The 27911-nt window shown below is 40.1% G+C and overlaps 1 protein-coding gene across 6 annotated transcripts in view; it reads right to left on the bottom strand.

Annotated features, from left to right (window-relative positions):
• Positions 1–27911, bottom strand: part of CTNNA3 (catenin alpha 3) — a 513803-nt gene that overhangs the window by 100057 nt on the left and 385835 nt on the right. For all 6 annotated transcript variants that reach the window (XM_061448556.1, XM_061448569.1, XM_061448587.1 and 3 more), the window contains 2 exons: positions 26531–26687; positions 4806–5006 (listed from right to left, as the gene is read on the bottom strand). In XM_061448556.1, the coding sequence (XP_061304540.1) occupies positions 4806–5006; positions 26531–26687 (358 nt within the window). The remainder of the gene's footprint in view (positions 1–4805; positions 5007–26530; positions 26688–27911) is intronic.

The following is a 27911-nucleotide window of genomic DNA, read 5'->3' as shown; positions in this document are numbered from 1 at the left end:
TTTTCTGCCCAACCTGTAGCTGTGCCTGGGATTGCTCCGACCCAGGTGTAAGACCTTACACTCGGCTTAACTGAACTTCATGAGGCTGGCATTGGCCCACCTCACAAGCCTGTCAAGGTCCCTCTGGATGGCATTCCTTCCCTCCAGCATAACAACCAAGCTACACAGCCTGGTGTCTTTGGCAAACTTGCTGAGGGTGCACTCAATCCCACTGTCCTGTCAGCGACAAAGATGTTGAACAAGACTGGTCCCGACACCTATTCCAGAGGGACACCACTCGTTACTGGTCTCCAGCTGGACATTGAGCCATTGACCACAAGTCTCTGCGCGTGGCCATCCAGCCAGTTCTTTATCCACTGAGTGGTCCATCCATCAAAGTGATGTTTCTCCAATTTAGAAACAAGGATGTCATGTGGGACAGTGTCGAATGCTTTCATAAGTCCGGGTAGATGACATCAACTGCTCTACCCCTGTCCATCAGTTCCATAGCCCCATCATAAAAGACCACCAAATTGGTCATGCAGGATTTCCCCTTAGTGAAGCCATGCTGGCTGTCACCAAGCACCTTGTTGATTTTCATGTGCCTTAGCGTGCCATCCAGGAGAATCTGATCGAAGATTTTGCCAGGCACAAAGTTTCCTGGGTCTTCCATTTTCCTCTTTTTTAAAAAGGGGGTTGTATTTCTCCTTTTCCAGTCATCAGGCACTCCACCTGACTGACACAATTTTTCTAATATGATGGGCAATTGCGTAGCAACTTCATTCGCCAGCTCCTTCAGGTCCACGGATGGATTTCACCAGGTCCCAAGGACTTGCACACATTCAGGTTCTTAAGATGATCTCGAACCTGATCCTCTCCTACAGTGGGCCTAAGTTCTTCTTTCTCACAGTCCCTGCATCTGCCTTCCAACACTTGGGTGGCGTGGTTAGAGCACTTGCCAGTGAAGCCTGAGACAAAGAAGTCATTGAGAACCTCAGCCTTCTCCAAATCCAGGGTAGACAGTTGTCCCGATAGCATCCAGAGAGGGCCCGCATTGTCCCTAGTCTGTCTTCTATTTGCTACATACCTATAGAAGCCCTTTTCATTATCTTTCACACCCCTTGCCAGACTCCATTCTGACTGGGCCTTAGCTTTCCTGATCTGGTCCCTAGCTTCCTGGACAACATCCCTGTATTCTTCCCAGGCCACCTGTCCTTGCTTCCACCTTCTATAAGCTTCTTTTTTCCCCTCTAAGTTTTTCCTCAGCAATGCCTTATCCATCCATGAAGGTCTCCTGGCCCTCCTGCCATACTTCCTTCTAGTCGGGACACAATGCTCCAGAGCTTGGAACAGCTTGGTGATCCTTGAATATCAACCAGAAGTCTTGGGCCCCTGGCCCTTTAGGGTTTTATCCTAGGAACCTTACTGAGCAGGCTCCTGAAGAGGCCAAAGTCTGCTCTCTTGAAGTCCAGCGCAGTGAGCTTGCTGCACACTTTTCTCACTGTCCTGAGGATCTTGCACTTGACCATCTCATGATCTCTACAGCCAAGGCTTCCCTGGAGAATCACATTTACAATCAGCCCCTCGCTGTTGGTGAGCACAAAGTCAAGCATGGCACCTCTCCTTGTTGGCTCCTCTATTACTTGCAAGAGGAAGTTGTCTTCCGCACAACTGAGGAAACTCCTGGACTGTTTGTGCCGGGCCGTACCATCCCTCCAGAAGGTATCAGCATGTTTCAAGTCCCCCATGAGAACAAGCGCCTGTGAGCATGAGGATGCTCCTGTCTCTCTGTAGAGTGCTCCATCCACAGAGTCATCCTGATCAGGCAGTCTGTAACAGATCCCTGCAGTGATGGCCCCCATCGCTGTTCTCCCTTTGACCCTGACCCACAAACTCTCTGTTGACTGATCACCTGTCCCCAGATGGAGTTCCATTCTTTCCAGACTACCACTGACATAAATAGCAATCCCCCCTCCCATCTCTAATTCCTCTTGTTTATTTCCCATACTACTGATGTTTGTACAGAGGCAACTGAGCCGGGCTGGAGGGGCTGGAACAGCTCTGCATCACTCCAAGCACTTATTACAAGTGCTGGCAACTGAGTGGGAGTGTGGCGATGGATCGATGACCCCCTCCCTCAACACATCTAGTTTAAACCCACCTTGACCAGCCTGGCAAGTCTCCTGCCAAAGAAGCTCTTGCCCTTCTTTGTCGAGCAGCTCCACCAGCCTCCAGTAGATCTGGCCTCCCATATCGAGTCCCATGTTCCAAATAACCAAACCCCTGACTGTGGCACCACCGTTCTAACCATTTATTAACCTGCCAAATCCGCCTGGCCTTTTCAAGGTCCTCCCCTTTGACCTGGAGGATTGATGAAAAAACTATCTGAGCTCCAGAGCCCCTAACCACCCCTCCCAGGGCTCTGGAGTCCTTCTTAATGTTGTCCAGGCTACTGCTATCTGTATTGCTAGCACCCACATGAACACTAGAAGTATGTAATAGTCAGTATTACATGCCTAGACCAGGCAGCCCCTCAGCAACAATCCCTGATCCGAGCCCCTGGTAGGCAACACCTCCCTCAAGACTGAGTCAGGAAGACACATGGGTGCCTCTGTGCCCTTCAAAGTAGAGTCACCTGCTACTATGACCCGCCACTCTTTCCTGGGTGCACCAGCAGTGGTCCTCTTTACTGGTGCATCAGCAGGTTGTTCATTTGGTGCGGTGTGCGTTTCCTTGTTAGCCCCCTGCAGCGCTGTGAAGTAGTTCTACGTGGGGAAATCAGATTTTGGAGGAAGACCCTCGCTTTTAATTGTCCTCTTCCTTCTTTTTTTGTGTTGTTTTTATATTTGTTACTAGCTCCCAGCTTCCTGGATTAATGCCCTCCTTTTCTGTGTGTGCTGTGGTGGACGCTTGCGGCCCCTGCACAGTTTGGGCCTGGAGCAAGCAGTCCAGTTCCCTCTCAGCTTCCCTGACATCTTTCAGCCTACTGACAGTGTCCCGTAGCTCAGGCCCTGCTATAGGAGGACCTCCACCAGGGCACACCGAGTGCAGCCGTGTCCATTACGCACTCCTGCCTCCATAGACAAGTGGAAGCATCAACTACACTCGGAGGCCTGTGCTGCAGCCTCCCCTTTCACCGGCTCTGTCTGGTGCCGACACTACCACCGCAGGGGCAGCCAGAGCAGAGCTCCCAGACCAGGTCCTCCCCATCGTGCTCGCTACCCACTCGCGCTGCCTGCTCCAACTTCCACACCACGCCCTGCTCCAGCACTCCTGGTTGCTCACGCTGCCCTGAGCTGTGTTCTACTAACTCAGGGCAGTGCCGTCCCTCCTGTCACCAGCCCCTGTGAGTCCCTGCTCACGTCAGCGGATCTGCGGGCTCCTGGGCAAATCCTGTCAAGGTCTTGAGGCTCCCTTGGTGACTCTCGCTGCTCAGAAGTAAGGCTCCTGGACGCGGGGTTTCCCCTTACTCTGGGATTGAAGGCTCCTCTATAGAGATACCTAAGCTAAACAGTGTTTAAACATTACCAGTTTAAAGAATGAAGAGCTCAGCTTTTACATGGGTATCAAAACCATGCTTTCCTAGAACTGCTAATTCTCTTGGTATTTGTCACAGCACTTTCAGAAGTTATGAAAAGAAGAATGTCATGTTGAAAGTTCTCAGATTTTCTTATCAAAATGCCAGAAGAGATGATAAAATCATTCAAGTCTATTTCAAATTCTTCTCACTATTCTGTCCCTTCTGCTAATTTATTGCAATGTCAGTACTCTTTTCACATGAAGATAGTTCTGTCCTGGATGTATTTGAACTGATGAAGAAAAAGCTCCGCCAAAATTCTTGTCTTTTCTTGCAGTAAAATAGAGTAAATATCAAATATAAAGTACAAGAAATTTGTTTAGACTGAAAGAGCTAGGATTTAGACTTCTAAGTTCATGAAGCTAAATCCTATATTCCGGAGATGTTCAGACTTGCCAGAAAATTTCCTAGTAACAATTATTTAACTGCCTGACTATCAGACTCGCTATCAATGAAAACATGGAAATCTTGGGAGCTCCACATATTTTTTAATGTGAAATATACATGAAAGGCCAAAGATTAATTTCTATAAACAACACCTGTTGTAGACCACAGAAACCATTTATAGAATAGTGCTGTTACACCCCTCCTAACAGTACAGGAGTATTCCAATACAGGATATCTTCTTTTTGAATGTTATGAAAAAGTAAATGGACATTACCATTTTAGTAAGTTCCAAATTTGCTTAGCAAAACTGAAAGTATTTGGGAATATTTAACCACTTGTCAAGTGTCCTTAAAGTTTTGTGCTAGTACCCACAAATCATGAACCTGCTTCTCTTTCTCTGAGTTTGCCTTTGATCTGCTTACAACAGATGTGGTGAGGCCAGTACAGCTAAGTGGAAAGCTGCTGCCTCATCAGTTACAAGTCTCCAAACATGTTACGTGTATTTATGTAAGAACTCCAGTCAGCTGGGGGCTGACCTACTAAAAAGCAGTTCTGCTGAGAAGGACCTGGGAACACTGGTAGACAGTAAGTTGACTACGAGCAGGCAGTGTGGCCCTGTGGCCAGGAGGACTAATAGTATCTTGGTGTGCATATTAAAATTTATCTTAAAAATTTGTTTTTGAACTGCATGATGTCATCATAATTGGATAACATGCTGCAAGCAGATTAGAGCTCATATAGTGACTCATTAGTGCATTAGAGATTCAGAGGATTCTCTGTAAATGTGAAATTAAAATAAGTATTTAAAGTGAAGTTTACATCATGAAAGAAACCAAGAATATATTTTAGAAATCAGACTTACCACTCTTGGTCAAATACTGAACATTTGACATCACTTCTTCAGTGTAAATCCCTGGTTCGTAATTGTCCATCTCACCCGAAACAATATGAGCTACTCTTGAAGCACGACCTCGGATTGCACCTGCTGCACGATCTAAATTGTCTGCATTTTGCTCTCTCAGTGCAATGATACACTTGTTTACGTCCTCAAGAATATGGCTTTCTGCAAATGAAACAACATTTCTTTTAGGAGGAGCCTCTTATACGATCAGACATATTTTAGACATGGAGTTGATCGCATTTTTCTCCCCCTATTGAAATGCATTGGCCAACACAAGCTTGGATAAAAAACTTACAACGTAAAATGAACACTGAACCGTCCTTGAAAGTCTTAAAACAACTTACTGAATCTTAGAATTCAAAGGTATGGTAATAGTCTCCTATAAGCAACAGCAACAATAAAATGTTGAGTAGAGAGTGTGAAAAATCTGAAAATCACAAAATCTCACATGCATAGCAAATATTTGCACAATGAAGGAAAATTTCATGGGAATAAAACTGCTATGTACTTTTGAAGTTTTCTTAAGCCTTAAGTGACAAAAGTTGCCATGAGATGAATCTCTGTCAACAACTGCTCCAACAATTAAACTACCTTGTTTTATATCAATGTGTTATGATGTTCACAGTGACTCAAACTCTTAGATGAATAGAATGAGCAGTATTTTTGCCTGGTATTAAAATTATGCTACTACTTATTAAATTATTGTGATATGCATCATTATAGATTACGTATTTTACATATGATTTACATTTCTTATTTATAGCAATATATTTACTGTATTACTATGTATAGGTTTATATGCTATTGGTGAGGTTCAAATAAATATGTGCAAATATTTATGTGATACATACAGTATCACTTATCAATATATTAAAATGATGACACAGCACTGGCTTTCCTGGTAAAGCAACTTTATTTCATTATGTTTTCTTTCCAAAGAATATTCCTCCCCTTCAGCTACCTCTGTCATTGCCTGATAATAGCACCTCTTTTTTATATTATGATACTTTCATTCCTTCAATATTCTTCCCTTATTAGAATTTTCCTGTTTAAAATTCATCACCACCTCAGAAATATAAAGCCCCATTAAGGAAATAAATTATTTCTTGCTTCATCTTTTCTACGGCAACTGGTTTATTACCAACTCTAGTTACATGATTTGCTATAACATATTCTAAGCTTATACATTTTTACTTTACAAATTAAAACATACACACACTACATTCACCTTCTGTCTGACCAAACATATATACATTCAAAATTTAACATTTCTGGCACAGAAAAGAACACAAAGCTTGGGACTAGGAGGGAGATGCTGGTAATCTATGTGAAACACATAATGACACAGAACCTCTGAAAGTAAAAAAGTCTCTTAGACACCAGTTCTTGGCTGAGAAATTAAATGCAACCACCTGCTTCACCCCACCTCCCACACTGAGAAATTGCAGAACACAATCAGAAAAAAGGTAAACCCCATACGTTGAGAACAGTATAACTGAAATAAAGTACGATATAGTAATAATCATGTATAGGACCTGATGAAATCCATCTGCTGGTCCTGAGGAAGCTGGCAAATGAAGTTGGTAAGCCACTGTCCATCATATTTCAAAAATCATGGCAGTCAGGTGAAGTTCCCGACAAATGGAAAAAGGGAAATATAACCCCCATTTTCAAGAAGGGGAAAACGGATGACCCAGGGAATTACAGACCAGTCAGTCTCACCTCCGTGCCTGGCAAAATCTTGGAGCAGATTCTCCTGGAAGGCTTGCTAAGGCACATGAAAATCAACAAGGTGCTTGGTGACAGCCAGCATGGCTTCACTAAGGGGAAATCCTGCATGACCAATTTGGTGGCCTTCTATGATGGGGCTACAGAACTGATGGACAGGGGTAGAGCAGTTGATGTCATCTACCTGGACTTGTGCAAAGCGTTCGACACTGTCCCACACGACATCCTTGTCTCTAAAATGGAGAGACATCAATTTGATGGATGGATCAATCGGTGGATAAAGAACTGGCTGGATGGCCAGATGCAAAGAGTTGTGGTCAATGGCTCAATGTCCAGCTGGAGACCAGTAACGAGTGGTGTCCCTCAGGGATCGGTGTTGGGACCTGTCTTGTTTAATATCTTTGTCGCCGACATGGACAGTGGGATTGAGTGTGCCCTCAGCAAGTTTGCCAATGACACCAGGCTGTGTAGCTTGGTTGATACGCTGGAGGGAAGGAATGCCATCCAGAGGGACCTTGACACGCTTGTGAGGTGGGCCGATGCCAACCTTTTGAATTTTAACTATGCCAAGTGTAAGGTCCTACACCTCGATTGGAGCAATCCCAGGCACAGCTACAGGTTGGGCAGAGAAGAGACTCATAGCAGCCCTGCAGAGAAGGACTTGGGGGTGTTGTTCGATGAGAAAATGAACATGAGCTGGCAGTGTGCACTCGCAGCCCAGAAAACCAGCCATATCCCGGGCTGCATCAAAAGGAGCGTGACCAGCAGGTTGAAGGAGGTGATCCTGCCCCTCTACTCTGCTCTCGTGAGAACTCACTTGGACTATTCCGTACAGTTCTGGTGTCCTCAACATAAAAAGGACATGGAGCTGTTGGAACAAGTCCAGAGGAGGGCCACAAGGATGACCAGGGGACTCGACCACCTCCCGTAAGAAAACAAGCTGAGAAAGTTGAGGTTGTTCAGCCTGGAGAAGGCTGTGCAGAGACCTCATAGCAGCCTTCCAGTATCTGTAGGGGGGCTATAGGGATGTTGAGGATGGACTATTCATTAGGGACTGCAGTGATAGGACAAGGGGTTAAAATTTAAACAGGGGAAGTTTAGATTGGATATAAGGAAGGAATTTTTTTACTCTAAGTGTAGTGAAGCACTGGAATAGGTTGCCCAGGGAAGTTGTGAATGCTCCATCCCTGGTGGTTTTTAAGTCCAGGTTGGACAGAGCCTTGGGTGACATGGTTTAGTGTGAGGTGTCCCTGCCCATGTCAGGGGTGTTGAAACTAGATGATCTTAAGGACCTTTCCAGCAGAAACTATTCTATGATTCTATGGCATGTATATCACACAAAATAATGAGTTAACTACAGTTTTCCATTATGGAGATTTCACTTGGTACATTTCTTCCTTATATCCAATCTAAACTTCCCCTATTTAAGTTTTAACCTGTTACCCCTTGCCCTATCGCTACAGTCCCTAATGAACAGTCCATCCCCCGCATCCCTATCACCCCCATACAGATACTGGAAGGCTGCTATGAGGTCTCCACGCAGCCTTCTCTTCTCCAGGCTGAAACACAGCCTTCTCTTCTCTAGGCTGAACAGACCCAACTTTCTCAGCCTGTATTCATATGGGAGGTGCTCCAGTCCCCTGATCATCCTCGTAGCCTTCCTCTGGACTTGTTCCAACAGTTCCGTGTCCTTTTTATGTTGCGGACACCAGAACTGCGCACAATACTCCAGGTGAGGTCTCATGAGAGCAGAGTAGAGGGGCAGGATCACCTCCTTCGACCTGCTGGTCACGCTCCTTTTGATGCAGCCCAGGATATGGCTGGCTTTCTGGGCTGTGAGTGTACACTGCCAGCGCATGCTCATTTTCTCATCGACCAACACCCCCAAGTTCTTCTCCACAGGGCTGCTCTGAATCTCTTCTCTGCCCAACCTGTAGCTGTGCCTGGGATTGCTCCGACCCGGGTGTAGGACCTTGTACTTGGCTTAACTGAACTTTATGAGACTGTCATTGGCCCGCCTCACAAGTGTCAGGGTCCCTCTGGATGGCATTCCTTCCCTCCAGCGTAACAACCGAGCCACACAGCCTGGTGTCGCTGGCAAACTCGCTGAGGGTGCACTCAATCCCACTGTCCATGTCACTGACAAAGATGCTGAACAAGACTGGTCCCAACACCAATCCCTGAGGGACACCACTCGTTACTGGTCTCCAGCTGGACATTGAGCCATTGACCACAACTCTTTGCATCTGGCCATCCAGCCAGTTCATTATCCACTGAGTGGTCCACCTATCAAATAGATGTCTCTCCAATTTAGAGACAAGGATGTCATGTGCGACAGTGTCGAATCCTTTGCACAAGTCCAGGTAGATGTCAAGTGAATTGAAAGAAAAAAAGTATTGCATGGGGCCTAATGGAAATATTGTATGAATGGAACACAGGACGGAAAGCTCAAAATTTTCAAACCTTTTAAGAGATGTCAACCACAACACTTTTATGGAGAAAGAAAAAGCAAACTTGAGGCCAGATACTAATGGAAATGCAATTAGACCTGGATGTTGTGGTCTGAGATCCCAACTAGTTGCTTCCTTCCAAATTGCTAAGCCTACTTTTAAGTAATTTTAGAACCTTAACTATCAACGCCCATAATAATATCAAGGAATATAAATTAGAATGTGGTATATCCTTCCAGATACTTTGTTTCAAAGAAGACAGACACAGATTTAATTAACTTTATATTGTCTATCCACCCTGTACTACAAAAGGTGCGCAACGTGTTTTCTTTCTATAGCCATGCACTGCCTACATATTAAGGGATCAGTTGAGAACAGAATGCACAGACAATATGTGCACTCAGTAAGTATAAATGACCCTGTCCCCACATACAGGTACTATACAGTGGTTGCTTTTCCAAATATCTATAGGCAATACACAGTCTCTCTCAATGTTCTGAAGCTCTTTCCAGATGAGGTAGTTCACAGTCAAGAAAACCTTGCTTAACTTCATTTTCTCAAGGCACAAACAAGTTTATACATTTGCCTTAGTACATCAAATAGAAATCGGCACTGATCACAGTCCAGCTGAGACTATTTTAACCTGCATCTTTCTTACAGATGCTTCCTCCTATACAAAATACATTAGATCAACTTTTGATTTTTGTCCAAGTATCCTACTTTCCAAAGCAGAAAAACGAACGATAGGGTGATGTACCATCTCTCTGTCATTAGTCAGTGTCTACTATAAGAGTTAGTTGTAACAGTGGATTGATAATGTTTAAAGAAATTGTCAAATTGCCACAGTCAAGTCAATTATGAAGAGTGGCTCACTGTACCTTCCGATTTTCCTCTGGGATCTTGGTGTAGTTGCACTGGCCAAAAATCATATCTCAGCTGAGCCAACTAGTGGATACTAAAGATGTCTTTGACAAAGCCATGACTCAGACTGTCTCTGGGACAAAATCAATAGTGCTTCCTTTGCATTTCATCTGAAGGAAAAGACATGTGATGACCTTCCACTCCACTTGGCATTTATAAGGTCTGAGTTGAATCACTTTTTATTTAAGTTTTCCCATTCAGTTCAAGAAAATTGTGGACCAAATGGAGATATGCCAGGAAAAAAAAAAAAGGAAATTTAAGAAATACAGTATATTATATTAAAAAGTATTAGAAAAATCAGTTTGGTCTCCTGAAGACAAGATGGAAAATAAAAAGTACTTTTCTGCAAACCCCAAACCATAAAATTAGATGCACAAGTATGCAGTGATAGTTTAGCCTGACCAAAATGATTTCTATCTTTTGCCATACATTCACATGATAAAATGAGAAGCAAAGCAGCTTTTTACAAAAAATAAACTTCCTTTCAGACCACTCCTATTCCCTGGATATGCTGGTACCTTATAGTGTTCTGCAGAAAAGGATTCCAATGTTTCCAATAATGGCACTACCTAGTACGGTAACAGACATGCTTCCACAGACTCACAATGCTTTGGTGAATCCCCAAAAGAGTTTTGAAAGCAAATATTTATTAATAATATACATACTTAGATTTAGCAACTTCTGATGCCAAAGTTAAAAGAACAGGACCAATAAGTGGAAGGGGTAAGTCCCAGTATACCATTCCACGCTATCAGTCCTCCTATATTCAGAACAAAAAAAGAAGTTGCATTAAATTCCCACCTTTTTGCTACATACTGAAGTTCAGGGAATACCCAATGAGCAATCTTATGAAACAGATTTTCTTGGCACTTGGGGCTCTTTTAATATAATATCCACACTCTACAAGCAAGACAGTGTCTTATACACTTTTCAAAAAATTAATCACTGGTGATCACTTCATGTTTAAAGACCCTGGGAACTTCAAGAGAACAGTTTTTAAATTAATAAAAAAGTGGAAAAAAGTCACTCAGAACAAGGAAAGTAATTTCTTCTCTGATTGCATTACTAAACATATTTTATCTGTAAAAACTAAGAAACTAGATGATAATTTCTAATATTATTTGTTGCTAATCCATCTGAAAACACTCTCATTCTATCTCAGACTAAGAGTGGCATTGAGAGGCAGGACTCATAATGGTCTGATATTTACTCAACTGCATGCATGGTGCTTCCAAAACATTTTAGACATGTACACCTATAGTATAAAATGCACATAAGTGTGATGTCAGACAAGGAGGAGGATCCAGAAAGTTACAGGCTTAGGCTTCATATCAATTCCTGGAAAAATTATTGAATAAGATCTCACGGAAGGCACTTTCAGGCCTTGAAGGACAGGAAGATGATAATGAATAAACAGCATTGATTTACCAAGAGCAAATCAAGCATGGCCAAACTGATTGCTTTCAGTGACATAAGACTGGCTCTGTGGATGAGGAAAGTGCATTGATTATTGCTTACTTCAAGAACATTTTTTACACAGTCTCTTTACAGAAAAACTAGAGTGATAGCATCTGGGTGGGTGAAGAACAAGGTGGATGAATCAGCAGTCAGACCATCAGGCTCACAGACAAATGGTCAGTACTTCAAAGTTAAACTGGAGGCTACTTAGGGCAGCTGCTCTTCAGGAAGGGACTCTGAGGCTGACAGTGCTTAACTTCTTCATTAACACCTTAAGCAATAACACAGAACGCATCTTCAGCAAGCCTGGTGCTAGACTGGCTGGCTGGTACTCTAGAGGACAGGGCTGCCACTCAGAGCAACTGCGACAAGCTGGGCAAATGCACTAACAGGCTATTGGTCAGAAAGTGAAGCAAAGAAAACTTAGAACTTAATGTAAGGGGCATGGAGGAGTGGGAGGGATGGGAGTAATTCTTCATTATGAGCATGGTGGAACACTTTAACAAATTGCCTGTGAAGACCAGAAATTAACTGATCCAGAGAAATGGGTGCAAATGCTTTTGTTTTCAGGTGCTAGGTAAAATAAACTAATATTAATTTTAAACTGAGGAAGTCTGCAACAACGACAATCTCTTCCTGAAAGAGATTGATGCAAAGAGATCAAATTTTGAAAAACATACATGAAAAGCCTCTTAGTTAATAAGTATGTTTCATGTTAATGGGTACTAGGCTGCAAGGACAAATTTTCCTGAAAGAGCATAGCTAGGAAGTATGCCAGAGAGTCCCAGGAAAGAGTAAGCTAACCTGGAGAAAGGTAAGATAAAAGTGTCCAGTGTTATGGACATAAGCACCATAAACACAAAAATATGGTGACTATCTCACACAGTGAGCTGGAGGCTGAAAGACAAAACCTACAAGACAAGAGGAAAAAAAGGGATGGAAAATGAAGGTGAATGCGGGCAGAGAAAAGAGGGAATGGCATAAAGGCACCCCCCTTGGCAAGGTACTGAAAATTCTTCAGGATCTATCACTACTTGTGCAAGTCTCTACAGATGACTTCTGAAAGAAAAGAGAAGAAACATATTGAACTGTATAATAAATTTCTTGTTTATGTTTCTTCAAACTTCAACTTGTAGTCTGAAACATTAACTTCTGTTCTATTCACACAAGATTCTGTTCACAGATTTTACCTTAAGGTGATTAAAGTATTGAGTTGGCAGGCTCTCCTTAAGGCTCATTTTCATTCACATATGCATAAATGATTCCAAGATGTTAGCATTTAAACCAAGGAAGCTAAAAAGAGAAAAAGAAACAAACAAAAAAATCCCCATCACATTACACACGCACACACGCACACAAAAATCTCTAAAAATAACATTTTTTTAAATTGTGTATTAATTACATACTTGGCAACCCAAAACCATCAGTTTAACTGGCTAATAGTTTTAGATTACAGAATATTTATCTCCCTGCATGACTGAGAACCTTTTAGTAATATTAATCCTTTCAACAGTTTTATTTCTTTCCCTCATTTATTTTAACATGAGTACAATAAGATTTGGTTCATCTGAGATGGTAACTGCTTGTGCTTCAACCCTTGCCTGCCATTTCCTGGGCACAAAATTCAGCCTACAGACAGGCTTCCTTGACTGTCAGCTTCCCCATTCAGCATCCAGTTGTATTCCAGGACCTTGGGGAAATTAAGGAAGCGGTGTCTTATATTCTCAGCATATTTAAGTTTATCTCCTTTCCTAGAACTTTACATGAGCAAGGCCTAGAGAACTCTGAAAATGAGGAGTTCACTGTAAAAGCATACAAGCAATGTTTAGGTAAGGATCTGGAGAGAAGAAAGGCAGAGAAAAAGTAGACCATAAGCATGGAGACCTGGATGGGCCAGAGAGAAACAAAAGCCAGAAAAAAGCAAAAATGTGAGTGTACCCAGCTGCACAGGGGTCAGTGCCTACATACTCCAATTATTTCCTGGGCTATAAAACCAAGGAAACACTTTCCTCCAGAAAAAGGTAGGGGTGGCATGCACTCATATAACTTGCTCCTAGCCTTTCTATTTGGCCTAGTCATCTTAAACACATCCATAACAACAACTGAAATTATATGTTTTAGAGACAATCAACCTCATTATTTACATACACATGTAAATGTATTCAAATGACTTAGCCCTTAGAGTACCCCATTTCTTCCCTCTGGCTATAAAAAGCTGAAAATGCTTATTCTAAAAATTACAGGAGATGGTTCATACTCCCATTATCCATGGTACTGTGCAGGGCAACAGAGAATTTTTAATATATTAATACTCTGTAATATGATGATGACTTTGTAGGACAAGATAGAAATGAACTGGAGATGGTAACAGGACATTAAAGAAGAGACAAGGAGGGAGGAGAAGAAATAGAGCATTCTTGTCTAATCTCTGGAAATCAGCACAACCACAAATCATGTTGCAGTATGTCCTCCCACCTCCAGCTGCTACTAACTTCCAGAATGAACAAATTTTACTCAGACTAGCCATGTCTCAGCTATGAACCTAAGAAACTATGTTAACAACCATTCCCTTCTTAAAGAGTATTCTCTTCACCAAAGCACCTATAACCAACATACAGTAAAATTTTTTGGTGTGTAATTTACCTTTCTAAAACAAAACAAATTGAACTTCAGCTTCTTCGAGTATAATGCAATAAATCACTTCAATCCCATGTTAACTCCCAGTAACACTGACCAGAATGCCATTTTGCCCAGACTGGGAAACTAGGCAGCAGTGGACTAGACAACATTTTTTTTTATCAGCTATTGCAGGTAAGACTGACAGTTCAATGTTACGTTATTTATATTAGAAGTCTCATAGTACACATGTATCTCTTACATCTGATCACAAATGTGGGGACTAAAAAATGCCTCCTCTTTCCTCTTCCATAACAACTAGTACTTCAGTGGACCTGCATTATACACCCAGTTTTGCTTAACTGCTCCAAAAAGCACCTCCACCATTTAAATACATTTACACCTAAAACAGTAAGTGCTTCAGGCAGATGAAAGAAGCCATGAATTAATCAGCATACATCATTCATCTCCTATACCATTTTTCAGAAATATAAGTTATAGTGAACACATCATGTTGGAAGAACATTGCCAGGTAACCTTAACTCTGCATTAATAGGTTAATTGACTCTTGTCTTCTTCACTGAGGTGTGAGGATGGTGAATGAGTGATAACAATCAAAATGAAACAGGGGAGGATCTGAAGGGGGTGGGGAGGAAATCACTGGAAGGACAATGAGGTTTATTAGAATAATTAACAGTTGCTCAGACAGGTTGTAAAATCTCTGTTCTTGGTCCAAACACAGTGTGGGCCCAAATGTGAGTAATAGGACAGACTAAACCTTGAGGTCCCTTGCAACCAGAATAATTCTGATTCTGTGATATAGGGAAAAAACAATAAAAACTGCGAGCCAAAAAGACCCTGGGCTAAGGCAGACCTATCCAGGCTCTACAATTACTGAAACACCCTTCTCTGCATCAGCAAGTCCTTTTACAGATTTGATCATAAAATTCTTCAGAATATTTGCCACCAACTGTCAGCTTTAACTTAGACTTTCCTTCTCAGTTTCTTATCTTAGACATAGTAATTACCCTTCACTCTTCCCTTCAGCTATTGGATAATGAATAATTGTTTGGCTTACTACACAAAAATATGGCTGATTTCCTATGTGGCATTCAGTTCATAAAATACACAGGAAAACCACTTTCTTTATACTCTGGGCCGGTTCCCTTAATTTATAGCAATGCACAATCGAAGCATTTATTATTCTCCTCAGAATACTCACAAAAAAAATGCGGAAGACAGCTTCTCTTTCTGTCACCTTTATGAACCTCAGCTAAAAATTTTGTGAGGCTTGTTTTTCCAGCAGATGAACTACAAAAGAAGAGATACTTTTCTTAGGAATTCTTATTCTGCCATTTGATTCTTCATTCCAATCAGCCTTTCAGCCATGTACTGGAACTGTCTTGGGGGGGAGAATTCTTAATGACAAGAGAACATTCTCCTTCAGCATATGAGCAGGAGTCTGCATCATACACAAAATGCTCCACAAGCCTTTGGTCTTTTGTGCACCACTTGCCCCATATGAAGGCAGAGTTGCTCACACAGCTGATGAATTAAAACAGATAGAGGCTAAACCAGGAGTTGTATTCTCAGTGATGTAGTTCTCAGTAGAAGCAGAGATTCAATTTTCCATATCATTTGCTCTGCCAAAAGAGAAGAGCTGAAGTCTGCAGTTTTACTGCCTTGGGTGAAATATGAGTTGGCCCTAAACAGGGCATAAATAAATCTGTTTTCTGCCCCTCTGTGGCGGTGAAATGGAAAATTTATTGTTGCTTTCTAAATTCTGCATTGAAAATCCAAATCTAGCTAAAATATTATTTAATTTCATGAAAATATCTCTTAAAAACTCAGAAAGGTCTTGATATATCATAAATCCTTAAGTCTAAAATGGCAAAAGCAATGTTCTCTGAATAACAGATTACGTAGAGGAATTAGTTTATGCCAGGAATTACACAGTTTTCCACTGAGCTCCAGTCTTATCTCACTAAAAATGAAAGCTTTTTGAACAGTGAAATAACTAGGCAGATTACACAGAAAGAGTTCATAGCACGTATCTTAAAAATCGATGTACAGCTGATATCCTGGTTATTAATGTCAGTGGAAATGCTACTGCATGAAGACCTGGCCCTTTTCGTAGTTTGGACTAAAAGCCTGAAGAAAAAAATCTGCAATTACTAGGGAACACTCCACACCTGTCTTTGAATCAGTTTAGGATTTGGTCAATTTAGCACCTTCAAAAGATTTAACAAATGATTTAAGAATTTAAGAATTAACAAACATTAAAATTTATTACTTACTTCCTTTTCATGGATCAGTGCTGTATAACTGGAGACCTTTTGCATTATCTGTTTTACAATGTGTGCAACAAAGCAGACCATATTATGTTAAATGGTAGCTATTCCAATTATATCTAGAAAATATTGTCAAAAGGTAATAGCCATCTGCCACTCTGATAATTGTCCAGGTGAAAACACTGACTTTATGATAATATTCTCTTGTAACAGCTCTATATCTGCTACAGTGAATATCTGATGAACACCAAATAATTCTGTTTGACAGAATAGCCAACCCACAGATAGGGCAAATGTTAACAGAGGGAAAACTAATTGACAAGAAATAATTTGGGGTAGGAAACTCCAAAGTCTTCCATCAAAAATGACAAATTTTAAGCTGTGATAAATTTATCAGTTTTCCTGGTGGAAGCCTTATCCTCAAATTGCATTGTTTACTGTTGAAAATAGTTCTCTCTCGAAGTATCAAACTTGCAGAAAGATAGGCTGCCTTTCCATTAGGTCAGTTTTTCCACTGAAGTGTAAGCTGGCATGATTTTTGGTGGTGGTGGAGGGGTGGTGGTGATGTTGGTTTGAGCATTTTTGGGGGGCTGGGGTTTTGTTTGGTTTTAAAGGTTTAAACTAACATGCACCATGTTTCTGGGGCCAAATTTAATATCACTGCTAACCTTATTGACAACAGCAGCTCAGACACATCAGAATTTGTGCAACCTGTAGCAGACACAACTGGAGGTTCCAAAAGGCAGGCTACCTTGCTGTCAAGAAAACTTCATTAGTACCTTATTGCTTGTTATCAAGTTCTCAAGAGAGGAGCTTAAAGGAATACATCACATTTAACCATCAACTTCTGCTGCACATGCAGGTACATATGTCTGTTTTCTCAAGTTTCATTTTTATAGCAAATATAGGTTGGACATGCTGCACATTAGCCTAGCTGGCTGTCAGTAGGAAAAGCACATTCCAGGAGTTTCAGAACTACAACACAACTGGAACCTGCTCTCCCAGTTAAAGATTTTGTCTCCTATCCTAGAAACAAGTCTGGCAATCCAGACTGGCAAATCTGGCAAATTCCATAGTAGCACAGAATCACAAAATAACTCTTAGCACCACTGATCAAAAAAATCTTCCATTATCATTTGGTTGTGATTATTTAGATACCATTTTTTAGAACACTTGCATATGCTGCCAGTAGGCCCCATTACATTAAGCAAGCAGATCAACTCCTGCATAGCTGCACAAAACCATTAAAAGCTACTGACACAGCTGCACCTGGAAAGCTATTAGCAACTAACCTGTTAGGAAATACATGCACAAAACATTATTCCCAGTCTGCGTCCAACCCATGTATCTTTGACCATGCTCCAAAGGCTGCCAAATCTGAACTCAGCCACATCAAATACAAAGTGAATTCCAAATGCATGAGCCTTTAAAAATCTGGAAGAGGCTGCCAGCAATTTACACAAAGGTTGTGATAAGAAACAAATCTTGTAGATAACCACATCTCAGCAACAACTTACTGAAATTCAGTATGGAATTAAATATGAAATTTCAGTTTGGTATGGAAACTTTAATAATCCAAATGACTAAGTCCACAGCTGAACTGCACTGCCTAGCTTCTTACTCCTGCCTGCTCACTGAATGACTTGCTCTTATCGTCTACAGCTCTGCAAGCCTTCATCAAAAAGGGAAAAATTCAAAGTCATTTTGTTATGCCACAGGTGAGAACCACAAAGAAGGAGCTCAACTGTTTTAGCGAATTACTTACTATCCAGAAGCACATGCTAGTTGGGCTAAACAAACTTGAGATAAATGGTATTGAAACCCACTGTATAATTTACCTTCCTGTTTCAATACTGTTTCACCTTAAGTGCATGTACCTCTACTTAGATTCTTACAGCTCTTTGAAAAAGCATGGCATGGCATTTCGCTAGTGCAGGTGACAAAAACCCAGCACGAAAACATAAAATGTACTTTTAAGAGTCTGAATAGCATCTTGTTCTTCTCCCCTATCTCCATAGCTACACTAAAAGTGAATCTGTAATTGGCAATTTTTGTGATGCTCTTATCTGTAAACATGCTACATAGACTGGAAAAGTAGTAATAAACTGAACCAGAACTTTAAACCATTGACGGAAAACAAATTACACCAAGAGATACAAGCAAGCCAGAAATCTGAATCACTCCCTTACCTCTCACCCAAGTATTTACAGTATATTTTGTAGTTTATTTTGAGTGACTTTAACTGTCCAGATTGCCATCTTAATGATTGTAGCTGTCCAAAGTGATTTGAAACATGAACCTGATCAAAATCTAAAATTTAATGCCATAAATACTTACAGACCAAGGCCTGACCTTAAGATCATTGTATTTGAATGCTATTTGTCAAGCATTTTTTTAACAGAAGATGTAGCAATATTATAAGGTTAAAAAAAGGTGATCACAGACATAAATTTGATGGATGGACCACTCGGTGGATAAGGACTTGGCTGGATGGCTACACGCAAAGAGTTGTGGTCAATGGCTCAATGTCCCATTGGAGACCAGGAACGAATGGTGTCCCTCAGGGATCAGTGTTGGGACCTATCCTGTTCAACATCTTTGTTGGTGACATGGACAGTGGGATTGAGTGCACCCTCATCGAGTTTGCTGACGACACTAAGCTGTGTGGTTCAGTTGATACATTGAAATGCCCAGGTGGTGGACTTGTGTCTCAACTCTACCTCTGCCTGCATTGTTTGTATTCCTTATAGGCTTTCTGTAAATTTCTATTTTATGATTGGTTGCAGAGGTTTTGTTAATTTAGGTTTCGTACAGCTCTTTCCTGTCTTACTCTTCCAGATTCATGAGTTTACCCTTATCCACCAAGTGGTCCATCCATCAAATTTATGTGTCTCCAGTTTAGAGACAGGGATGTCATGCAGGACAGTGTCACATGATTTGCACAAGTGCAGGTAGATGACATCAGATCCTGATGCCCCTATCCATCATTTCTATAGCCCCATCATAGAAGGCCACCAAATTGGCCCTTAGTGAAGCCATGTTGGCTGTCACTAACCACCTCGTCGTTTTTCACTTGCCTTTTCATGGTTTCCAGGAGAATCTGTTTCATGATCCTGCCAGGCAGAGATGAGACTGACTTTCCACTAGGGAAGCTTCACTAAAATCAAAGCTACTAATAAAGCAGCCAAAAATGTTAGGGTTTGGGGTTTTTGTTTGTTTGTTTGTTTTGTTGTGGTGGGGTTTTTTTGGTTTGGTGGGTTTTGGTTTTTTGGGGGGGGCCATTTGCACCCACAAAACCTGCTTGTTCCAACAGCTTTACAATAACATCCTACCTTTTGCTGCTTTCCATGAAGTAAAAGTAATTTCTGATGCACAAGTTTACATTAAAAGGCAACTTCTGTCTTCTGTTCTAATGCTGTGGTATCTCACTGTTTATGCTTGGAAAAACTTAAACATACACTTAGATTCCAAATGAAAAATTAAGATATTGGGAACAAATTTCTAGGCTGCACAATTTCAGACTTTTAGGAAATTCCTCGCACGCACTGCATTTGGAGTATGCTCTTCTCAACTCCATTGACTGGGAGAGTCAACTTTTCCCTGGATTTCCTGTGAAAGTCTGTAGATCACAGTGCAACAAGATTATTACAGGACAGTGAAATATGACTCTCTCTCTTGCCAGGAGTGATTTGTTCCAATTCTTTAGTAAAAAAAAAAAAAAAAAAACAAAACCAAAAAAACTCCCTTTTGCCTACTCAAGTCAGCTTGAATGATCTTTAGTCCTATCACAGAATTGCCTTAGCAGCCTCAGAAGTCTTTATCTAAGACACTTCAGTCCAGTTTCTGCAAGGAGTTGAACTGTGGGGCACATCTGTACATAAGTATGATGTATACAGTATAAAAATGAAACCTTCTCCAGATTTTACTGCAGATTGATGTGCTGATGTTAAATGTCCACATTTACCACTATCAACTGATAGCAGCAGAAACTGAACAGGGGAGTTACACAAATCCTTAACTGAGGCACACATGTAAGTCATTCAACTCACTCTCATTCCATCAGGTAAATGGCAAGTAAAAGAATTTCAGGTAGAGAAACAACAAACTAGACATTAGACAAAACCATCTCAACATCTAATGACTATAAGTTACTATTTGGAATCCATTTACACTAAAAAAAAAAAATCTATTGAAAGTGTTGCGGCTACAAGAAGCAAAATGCATTTTAGATAAATTTTATTTTAAGGAAGTATTTGAAATGGCAGAGAGCAGAGACATCATTACACTGAGAACACAATAGGAGAAAGCCTATGTTGCCTGCGTTACAATACATGAGGAGGGATGAGAACAGAGATGAGCAAGGAAGTATTTTTAAGAAAACATTAAACTTCAATTTTGGCAAAAAGAGGAGCTAACATTGTAAAGACTAAATGACAAACCAAAACTCAGATATTATGAAAGGCTGGAGAGAAGTTTCAGTAGATGGGATAATCATTGTTTGGGCAAGGATACTAAGAAGAGGACAGAAAAGCAGCACAAGGATCTGCCATTCAAGCTCTTCAAGACCACAGAAAGGAAAAAAACCAGATCCTGAGAATTTTCTGTATACATATATATATATATATTCTGTATATGCTTTTCTTACCAATGTAGTCCTTGTAGTAGCTAATTCTTAGACTAAAAGATCTACCTCTTACTGGTTTTCTAAAACATAATAAAATTAAAATATTTAATAATGCAATTAACTTGACATTGCAATTACACATCATCATCAGAAGATGAAAATATGCATACAAAGGAAGGAAACACTGACATTTGAGATTTTCCATCTATATCCAGAAAGTTTTTTAATATAGTTTTGAATAGAGGGTAGTAAATTAACACAGAAGAATCAATATTAGAAAAGGAGCATCATTAAATATTTTCAGCCTAACTGCATCAAGAAAGAGACACTGAAGAGTCAGTTTATGAAGGCAATTGAGGATAAAACTTAAGATTCACCAACATAAAATTACAAGCATATCAAAAGTAGCTTCCTGGTAATTCATGCATCAAATACAATAGCACATTTCAATTTACTTATATGAATCTAAAAACTTCACATCATCATGATAAATGGATGACAGTAGTTTTTAAACTTAATATCAATGGGTTGTAAAGATTAATACCCTCATTCTTCCTTGCATAAATTAATTATCCAAAACTGACAGGCTGCTACCAATTCTCTGTTCTTAGAAAGTATAATAAATCTATGAACAATGGTATAATAATTTATATCATTTCATAATTGCAATGACATTTCTAATACAGTTCACTAACTCTTTCTTTCTTTTATAAGGAGCAGACCTTCATTTAAACTGGCTAGTTGCAATCAGACCTCTCTTTCACTTGTAAAGATCTGATTTCACCTACTTTTTTGTTTACTGTAGTGCTAGTTTTCCTTTGAGCACAGTATCACATACAGATAAATAGCAAGAATAAACCACAACTGAAACAAACAAAAAAATATTTCATGAGGATAGGTGAATCTGAAAAGGAAAGATCAATATACTTACAAAAGTGAGAACAGCATTATTAGCACCTTAAAAAAACAAACCAAAACCAAAAACACAACAAAAAAACAAACCACAAACAAACCCAAACTTTTCAAATGCTCATAATTCACCCCTTTTGATTTGCCACAGAATTCTCCTTCCCTAGTGCTACATCAGAGAAGTACATGAATCACAACAGGAGCGACGCAGTTTTGCTGTGTGCATATGTTTAGTTTCACATGTGCCTTGTGAAGAGTCACAAGATCTTTTCATGTGGAGCTCAGTTCCCTTATTCGGCTTATTTTAAGTACAAAACCATCCTGAATTCAATAAACATAGGAAATATTCCACTTGTTACTGAGTTCTGCACAAAAATTTGCCGTGACAAGAGTTACACTGTATTTTAAAAATGTTCATAACAGAAACACAGCTAAAACTACTTAATTTGCCCTCCAAATGATCCCCCAGAATAATTCACATTTATATATATATACATACATACTCATCATTTTATAGAATGACTTGCCATCCAAGGCTCAGGTGACACTGTGAAAAGAGCTACATAATGTATCTTTTCATCTCAGTGCTCACCAGCAAGTGCTCCAGTCATGCTGCCCAAGTCACAGAAGGCAACAGCAGTGACTGGGAGAATGAAGAACTGCCTGCTGTAGATCAGGTTTGAAAACATCTAAACATTAAGTTCAGGCACAAGTCCATGGGACCCGACAAGAAGCATCTGCAGGTCCTGAGGGAATGGACAGATGAAGTGGATAAGCAGCTATCCATTGTATTTGAGAAGTCATGGCAGTCTGGTGAAGTTCCTGCTGACTGGAAGGGGGAAATGTAACTCCCATTTTCATGAAGGGAAAAAGGAAGACCCAGGGAACTACAAGCCAGTCAGTCTTACCTTGGTGCCTCACAAAATCATGAAGCAGATCCTCTTGGAAACCATGCTAAGGCACATGAAAAATAAGGTGCTTGGTGACAGCCAGCATGGCTTCACTAATCACAAATCATGCCTGACAATTTAGCGGCCTTCTGAGGCAGGTTGACAGTGTATATGAATAAGGGCAGAGCAACTGACATCATCTACCTGGACCAGAGCAAAACACCTGACACCACACAACATCCCTGTTTCAAAACTGGAGAGGCCTGGATTTTATGGATGGACCACTCAGTGGATAAGAATTTGGCTGGATGGTCACACTCAAGAATTCATGGACAACAGCTTGATGTGCAAGTAGAGACCAGTGGTAAGTGCGCATCTCTCAAGGGTCAGTGTTGGGACCAATCCTGTTCGATGTCTTTCTCAATGACATGGACAGTGGGACTGAGTGCATTCTCAGTAAGTATTTCACCTACACCAAGCTGAGAGGTGAGGTCAACATGCTTCAGGGATGCCATCAGAAGAACCCTGACAGGCTCAAGATGGGACTGTGTAAACCTCATGAAGTTCAACGAGGCCAAGTACAAGGTCCTACACCTGGGCCAGGGCAATCCCAAGCACAAACATAGACTGGGTGGAGAATGGATTGATAGCAGCCCTGAGGAGAAGGACTTGGGGGTGTTGGTTGATGAGAAGCTCAACGTGAGCCAGGAGTGTACGCTCACAGCCAAGAAAGCCAACCGTATGCTGGGCTGCATCAGAAGACTGTGATGAGCAGGTCTCTCATGAGCCCCTACCTGAAGTACTGCATCCAGCTCTGGGGCCACCGACACAAGAGGAACGTGGATCTATTCAAACATCATGAAGATCAGAAGGCTGGAGCACCTCTCCTCTGATGACAGGCTGAGTGTTGGGCTTGCTCAGCCTGGAGAAGGCTCCAGGGAGATGTTATAGCAGCCTTCCAGTACCTAAAGGGATACTACAAGAAATCTGGAGAGCAACTGCTTATCAGGACATGCAATGATAGGACAAGGGGGAACAGCTTCAAACTGACAGAGGGGAGATTTAGATCAAATATGAGGAACAAGTTCTTTACTCTGAGGGTGGTGAGACACTAGAACAAGCTGCCCAGAGCAGCTGTGGCTGTCCCATCCCTGGAAGTGTTCAAGGCCAGGTTGGATGGGGCTTTGAGCAACTTCGTCTAGCAGCAGTTATCCCCGCCTGTGGCCAGGGGGGTTGGTATTGGATGATCTTGAAGGTCCCTTCCAAACCATTCTATGATTAATGTAAACCACAAAATACATATTCCCAACTCTTAAGAAGTTTGGGAACTGTTTCTGCCAGATATATTTTGTATCAGGTAGAGAACTCTGACCTATCAATCAGAAATGTATTTTAAAATAAACTTTCAAGTAGGCAATTCTGGTTTATGATTTAGAATTTTGAATCACCAGAATTACTAGGGAAAGCACGTTTACCATATTTATTAAAACAGTGTACTATGTTTTCCAATGCTATTTTAATACTACAGGACTAATCACTACTCTCACCAACCTGGAAGATGCAGCAGGGCTGCATCCTCAGCCATTCAATTCAAATGTGAGTATCAGACACTGAGACAGCACAGTATCAATTTTGAATGAAGTATGTTATTTAAAAACCACTCTTCCCCCAGTATGTCCATCCTGGCATGTGGTGTAGAATACTATATTCTGTAGAAAAAAACAGATTCATTATACATCCATTCCTTTCATCTCAAAGATGATGAAAAAAACTCAGTATGCATTATTTTTTCTGATTACCAAGGTATTTCTGAAAAAGTTAGATACCATCATCCATTATACATTTAACTTTTCTATTTAAATAGAGCTACGCATGAATTTTCTACTCCCTCAGAACATAGTAATGGTGCTACAACACTGAGGAGTAGACAAAGAGTCGCTTGCAATATTCCTTGCAACTAGCCTTAATAATTACTGCTTTGTACATGAGCTAATAAAAAACCCGAAGTATCTTCTCAAAGCAAGAAAGTTATACCACCACAGGGAAATTCCTACTCACAGAACACACTTAAGAATAAGCATGACACTGAAAGTTAAACAAATTCACATGTGCCAAAAGGTTCTACCAAAGCCTACAGAAGATGCTCTACACATAGTTTAGAGCAAATATATGAATGTGTACATTTTGACCTCATGATGACCTACACATCACTGCTACTTGGTTAAAGTTTCTGCTTTACTTATGGTGAAATATTGTCAATCATTCACTTGTGCTTAATCAAAGAATATAAAGTACATCAAAAATCCAGGAGTCTACTATGAAAAGAGCATCTGTCCAATAACAGATTACATACACACAGAGAGAGAGAGAGAGTTATTACTGGAATGTATAATTTTATTCTTCAAGTTAAGGAAACTTTGAAAAAATAACTGTAATATGTCATTTAAATGAATCATAGTTGTAAAGTTAGAAAGAAATGTTTAGCTCAGTGTCCTGGGTTCAGCAGTAGCAGTCAGGAGACTTCACAGTAGAAGATAATTCACTTCCACTACAGCCTATCTTACACAGAGAAAATTAACCTCTGGCTATTTTTTCCTACACTAAGATGCTGAGATACACTTAGGAAGGTAACTCAATACACCTGCACTAATTACAATAAATTCTTCTACGTTCAGACCTAAGCCACTTGCTAGGTGTATGTCCTGGCAGCTGTAAAGCAAGGAGAACTTCCATGCTTACAATTTTTTGTATTGTAATATCCATATTTTGATCACTGGGGAATCCAGTCCAGCAGATTCTAGTTACCACAGTAAAGGTGGTATTTTTGAAGATACACAAGTAACCTATAGAACAATGATACATCCAAGCTAAATCCCCCTCTAGACAAGATTCCAACCTCATGTTTAGTAACCAAAGAATAATTTGGATAAATTAACTTAGTTCTAACTTAATTTTTAATGGTTTCACACTACTGACATTTGCAGAACCATTCATGTTCTAGACTGCTGCATAAACCAAGTAATCTTAACAAATGAAATTAAGCACAAAAGTCATGCCCAGATTAAAAGGGGCAAAGCAGGACTCGCTGGCCATCAGGTGGCATAAAAGTTAAACTTTAACATAAAAGTTAAACTACATTTAATGATGATGAGACAAAATTTTCTTCCTGTTTAGGTTACAAAAGTCAAAAACACAGAATTGGGATCTTTGAACTGCAAGAAAGAAAACAAATGTTTCCTATCTTTGGTTTAAATGTTGAAGACACTGTTTCAGTAAGTACAATATACTGCTACCAAAGGTCTCTTCAGGGAGAAGACTGAAAAGTACATTTTGCTTGGCAAATATTTGCAACAGTGAAAATTTGGGAAATGCTACAGTGCATTCCACAGTAATTGGAACACAGGATATCGTGAGAATCTCCTAGTTGATGTATATGCACACTGATACACACTTCCTTTTCTATAAGGAGACTACTCACAGCTGCAGAGAGGATTTTGAAACTTAAAAGCCAAATGAACCTTTGAGGATGGATAAATGTACCCACTGTAACATACCTGTTCTGCTTCATGCACCTTGTTTGTTCCAATAACTGCTAGCTGGGTCCACATTGTGCACAATATAAATATAAATATAAATATAAATATAAATATAAATATATGTACTGCTTGAACATCTTAAACAGAAGCAACAGCTTCACAAAACCTTACACAATCTAAGCTTCCATTGGTCTCCTGTGAAAATGTTACTAAAAATTTTTAAAGCATATAAAAGAAGAATCAGATTCTGAAAATTATCATACCTGATACAGCAAGAAAATCATCAATACTTATTATATCATCCACAGCTTCAGTAAGGACATGGATGTGATTCTCCCATGTACTCCTACACATCTCCATGTTGTTTTTCACAACTTGACTTTTTGGTCTGGCAGCAAGAGCTAAAGCAGCATTAATAACCTGTACCAAAAATAAAGACAAAATCCAACATTAAAATAATTATGTCTTCAGAAATAAAATCTAATGTTTTACTTAAAACTGCAGAGCAGTATTTCTGTTCTATAAGCAAAAGCACTGTTCAGTTTTTGTTTCTGTTCTCAGCAGGACTATCAGGCAGATGTTGTTTAGGCCATCTTCCATGGGGTTTTTGACTTACGAAGCTAAAAAGGAACATGATAGCAAAAAACCCAACTTTTATTTTTAGTTGGAGAATTCATACTATTCCAGTTTGCAATATATTACTACAAGTAGGTTTTTACTTCCACAAACTTAAAGGACACACTTACTGGTATGACATACATCAGTTTTGAATTTAAACTCTTTAAGGAACTGTTGCCACAGAGCTTATTATGAAGTATCTTCACTGACAGAGGTATTATCAACCTCTCATAATGACAGAGGTAAGTTTTGGCAGGACAACAGGTATCTCTTTTAGATCAGTGGCATGGGACATAACACATACTACATTTATATAAAAACACAGACTGATATTTCTATACAAGTTAGGCCAAAAAATAGTAAACTAAGTTCACATGAAGGGGGTAGATCCCATCTCTCCCTGGAAAGACTAATTAAAGATAGAAATATTGGATCCTAAAGTTATTACTTCTCTCGATGCCTCTTCAATCAATTAATTAGCTAGAGGATTTTCTTCCTAATATGGCTTTTTGTTGATGTTTTACCGATAAATGTTATTTAAATTAATCTAATACATAATCCAGGCAGAACTGAATATTAGCCTTATACTAATCTTTTTTTCCCCTTCCCAATATTGCTTACTTATCAAGGGTAAAGTTGTTTTAAGACAACAAAACACCATGTGAAGCAAAAAATGAGAAGAATAGAAGCAAAAAATGAGAAGAATAAAACCAAAATGTCACACTAATCCCCAGTGCTGACAGTATACGTTCCTGAAATGTTCTGGTACATCATGACACTGTAACCAAGTAGTATTTCTAACTCTAAGCCCATCTGATGTGTCTTTTACAATAATATCAATCCTCTTGACCCTGCTCTGGCTAATAAGCTAAATCTGTAATCAGTTTGGTTTGTATTTTTATGTATCACATGAACTTATACAGCAGGTGAAATTTAAATGACAAACTTACTAATCACTCTCATCTCATAATCAAGGAATGTACATGTCCTGGGTTCAGCAGTAGCAGTCATGTTTCTCCTTTGTGG

Source organism: Pezoporus flaviventris, unplaced genomic scaffold, assembly GCF_033815535.1.
Source record: "Pezoporus flaviventris isolate CSIRO_AGI_PZ_B2104156 unplaced genomic scaffold, CSIRO_AGI_Pfla_v1 ptg000001l, whole genome shotgun sequence".
In the NCBI taxonomy this organism is placed as follows: Eukaryota; Metazoa; Chordata; class Aves; order Psittaciformes; family Psittacidae; genus Pezoporus; species Pezoporus flaviventris.
The sequence above is the reverse complement of the archived record's forward strand: the minus strand, read 5'-3'. Positions and strand labels throughout refer to the sequence as shown.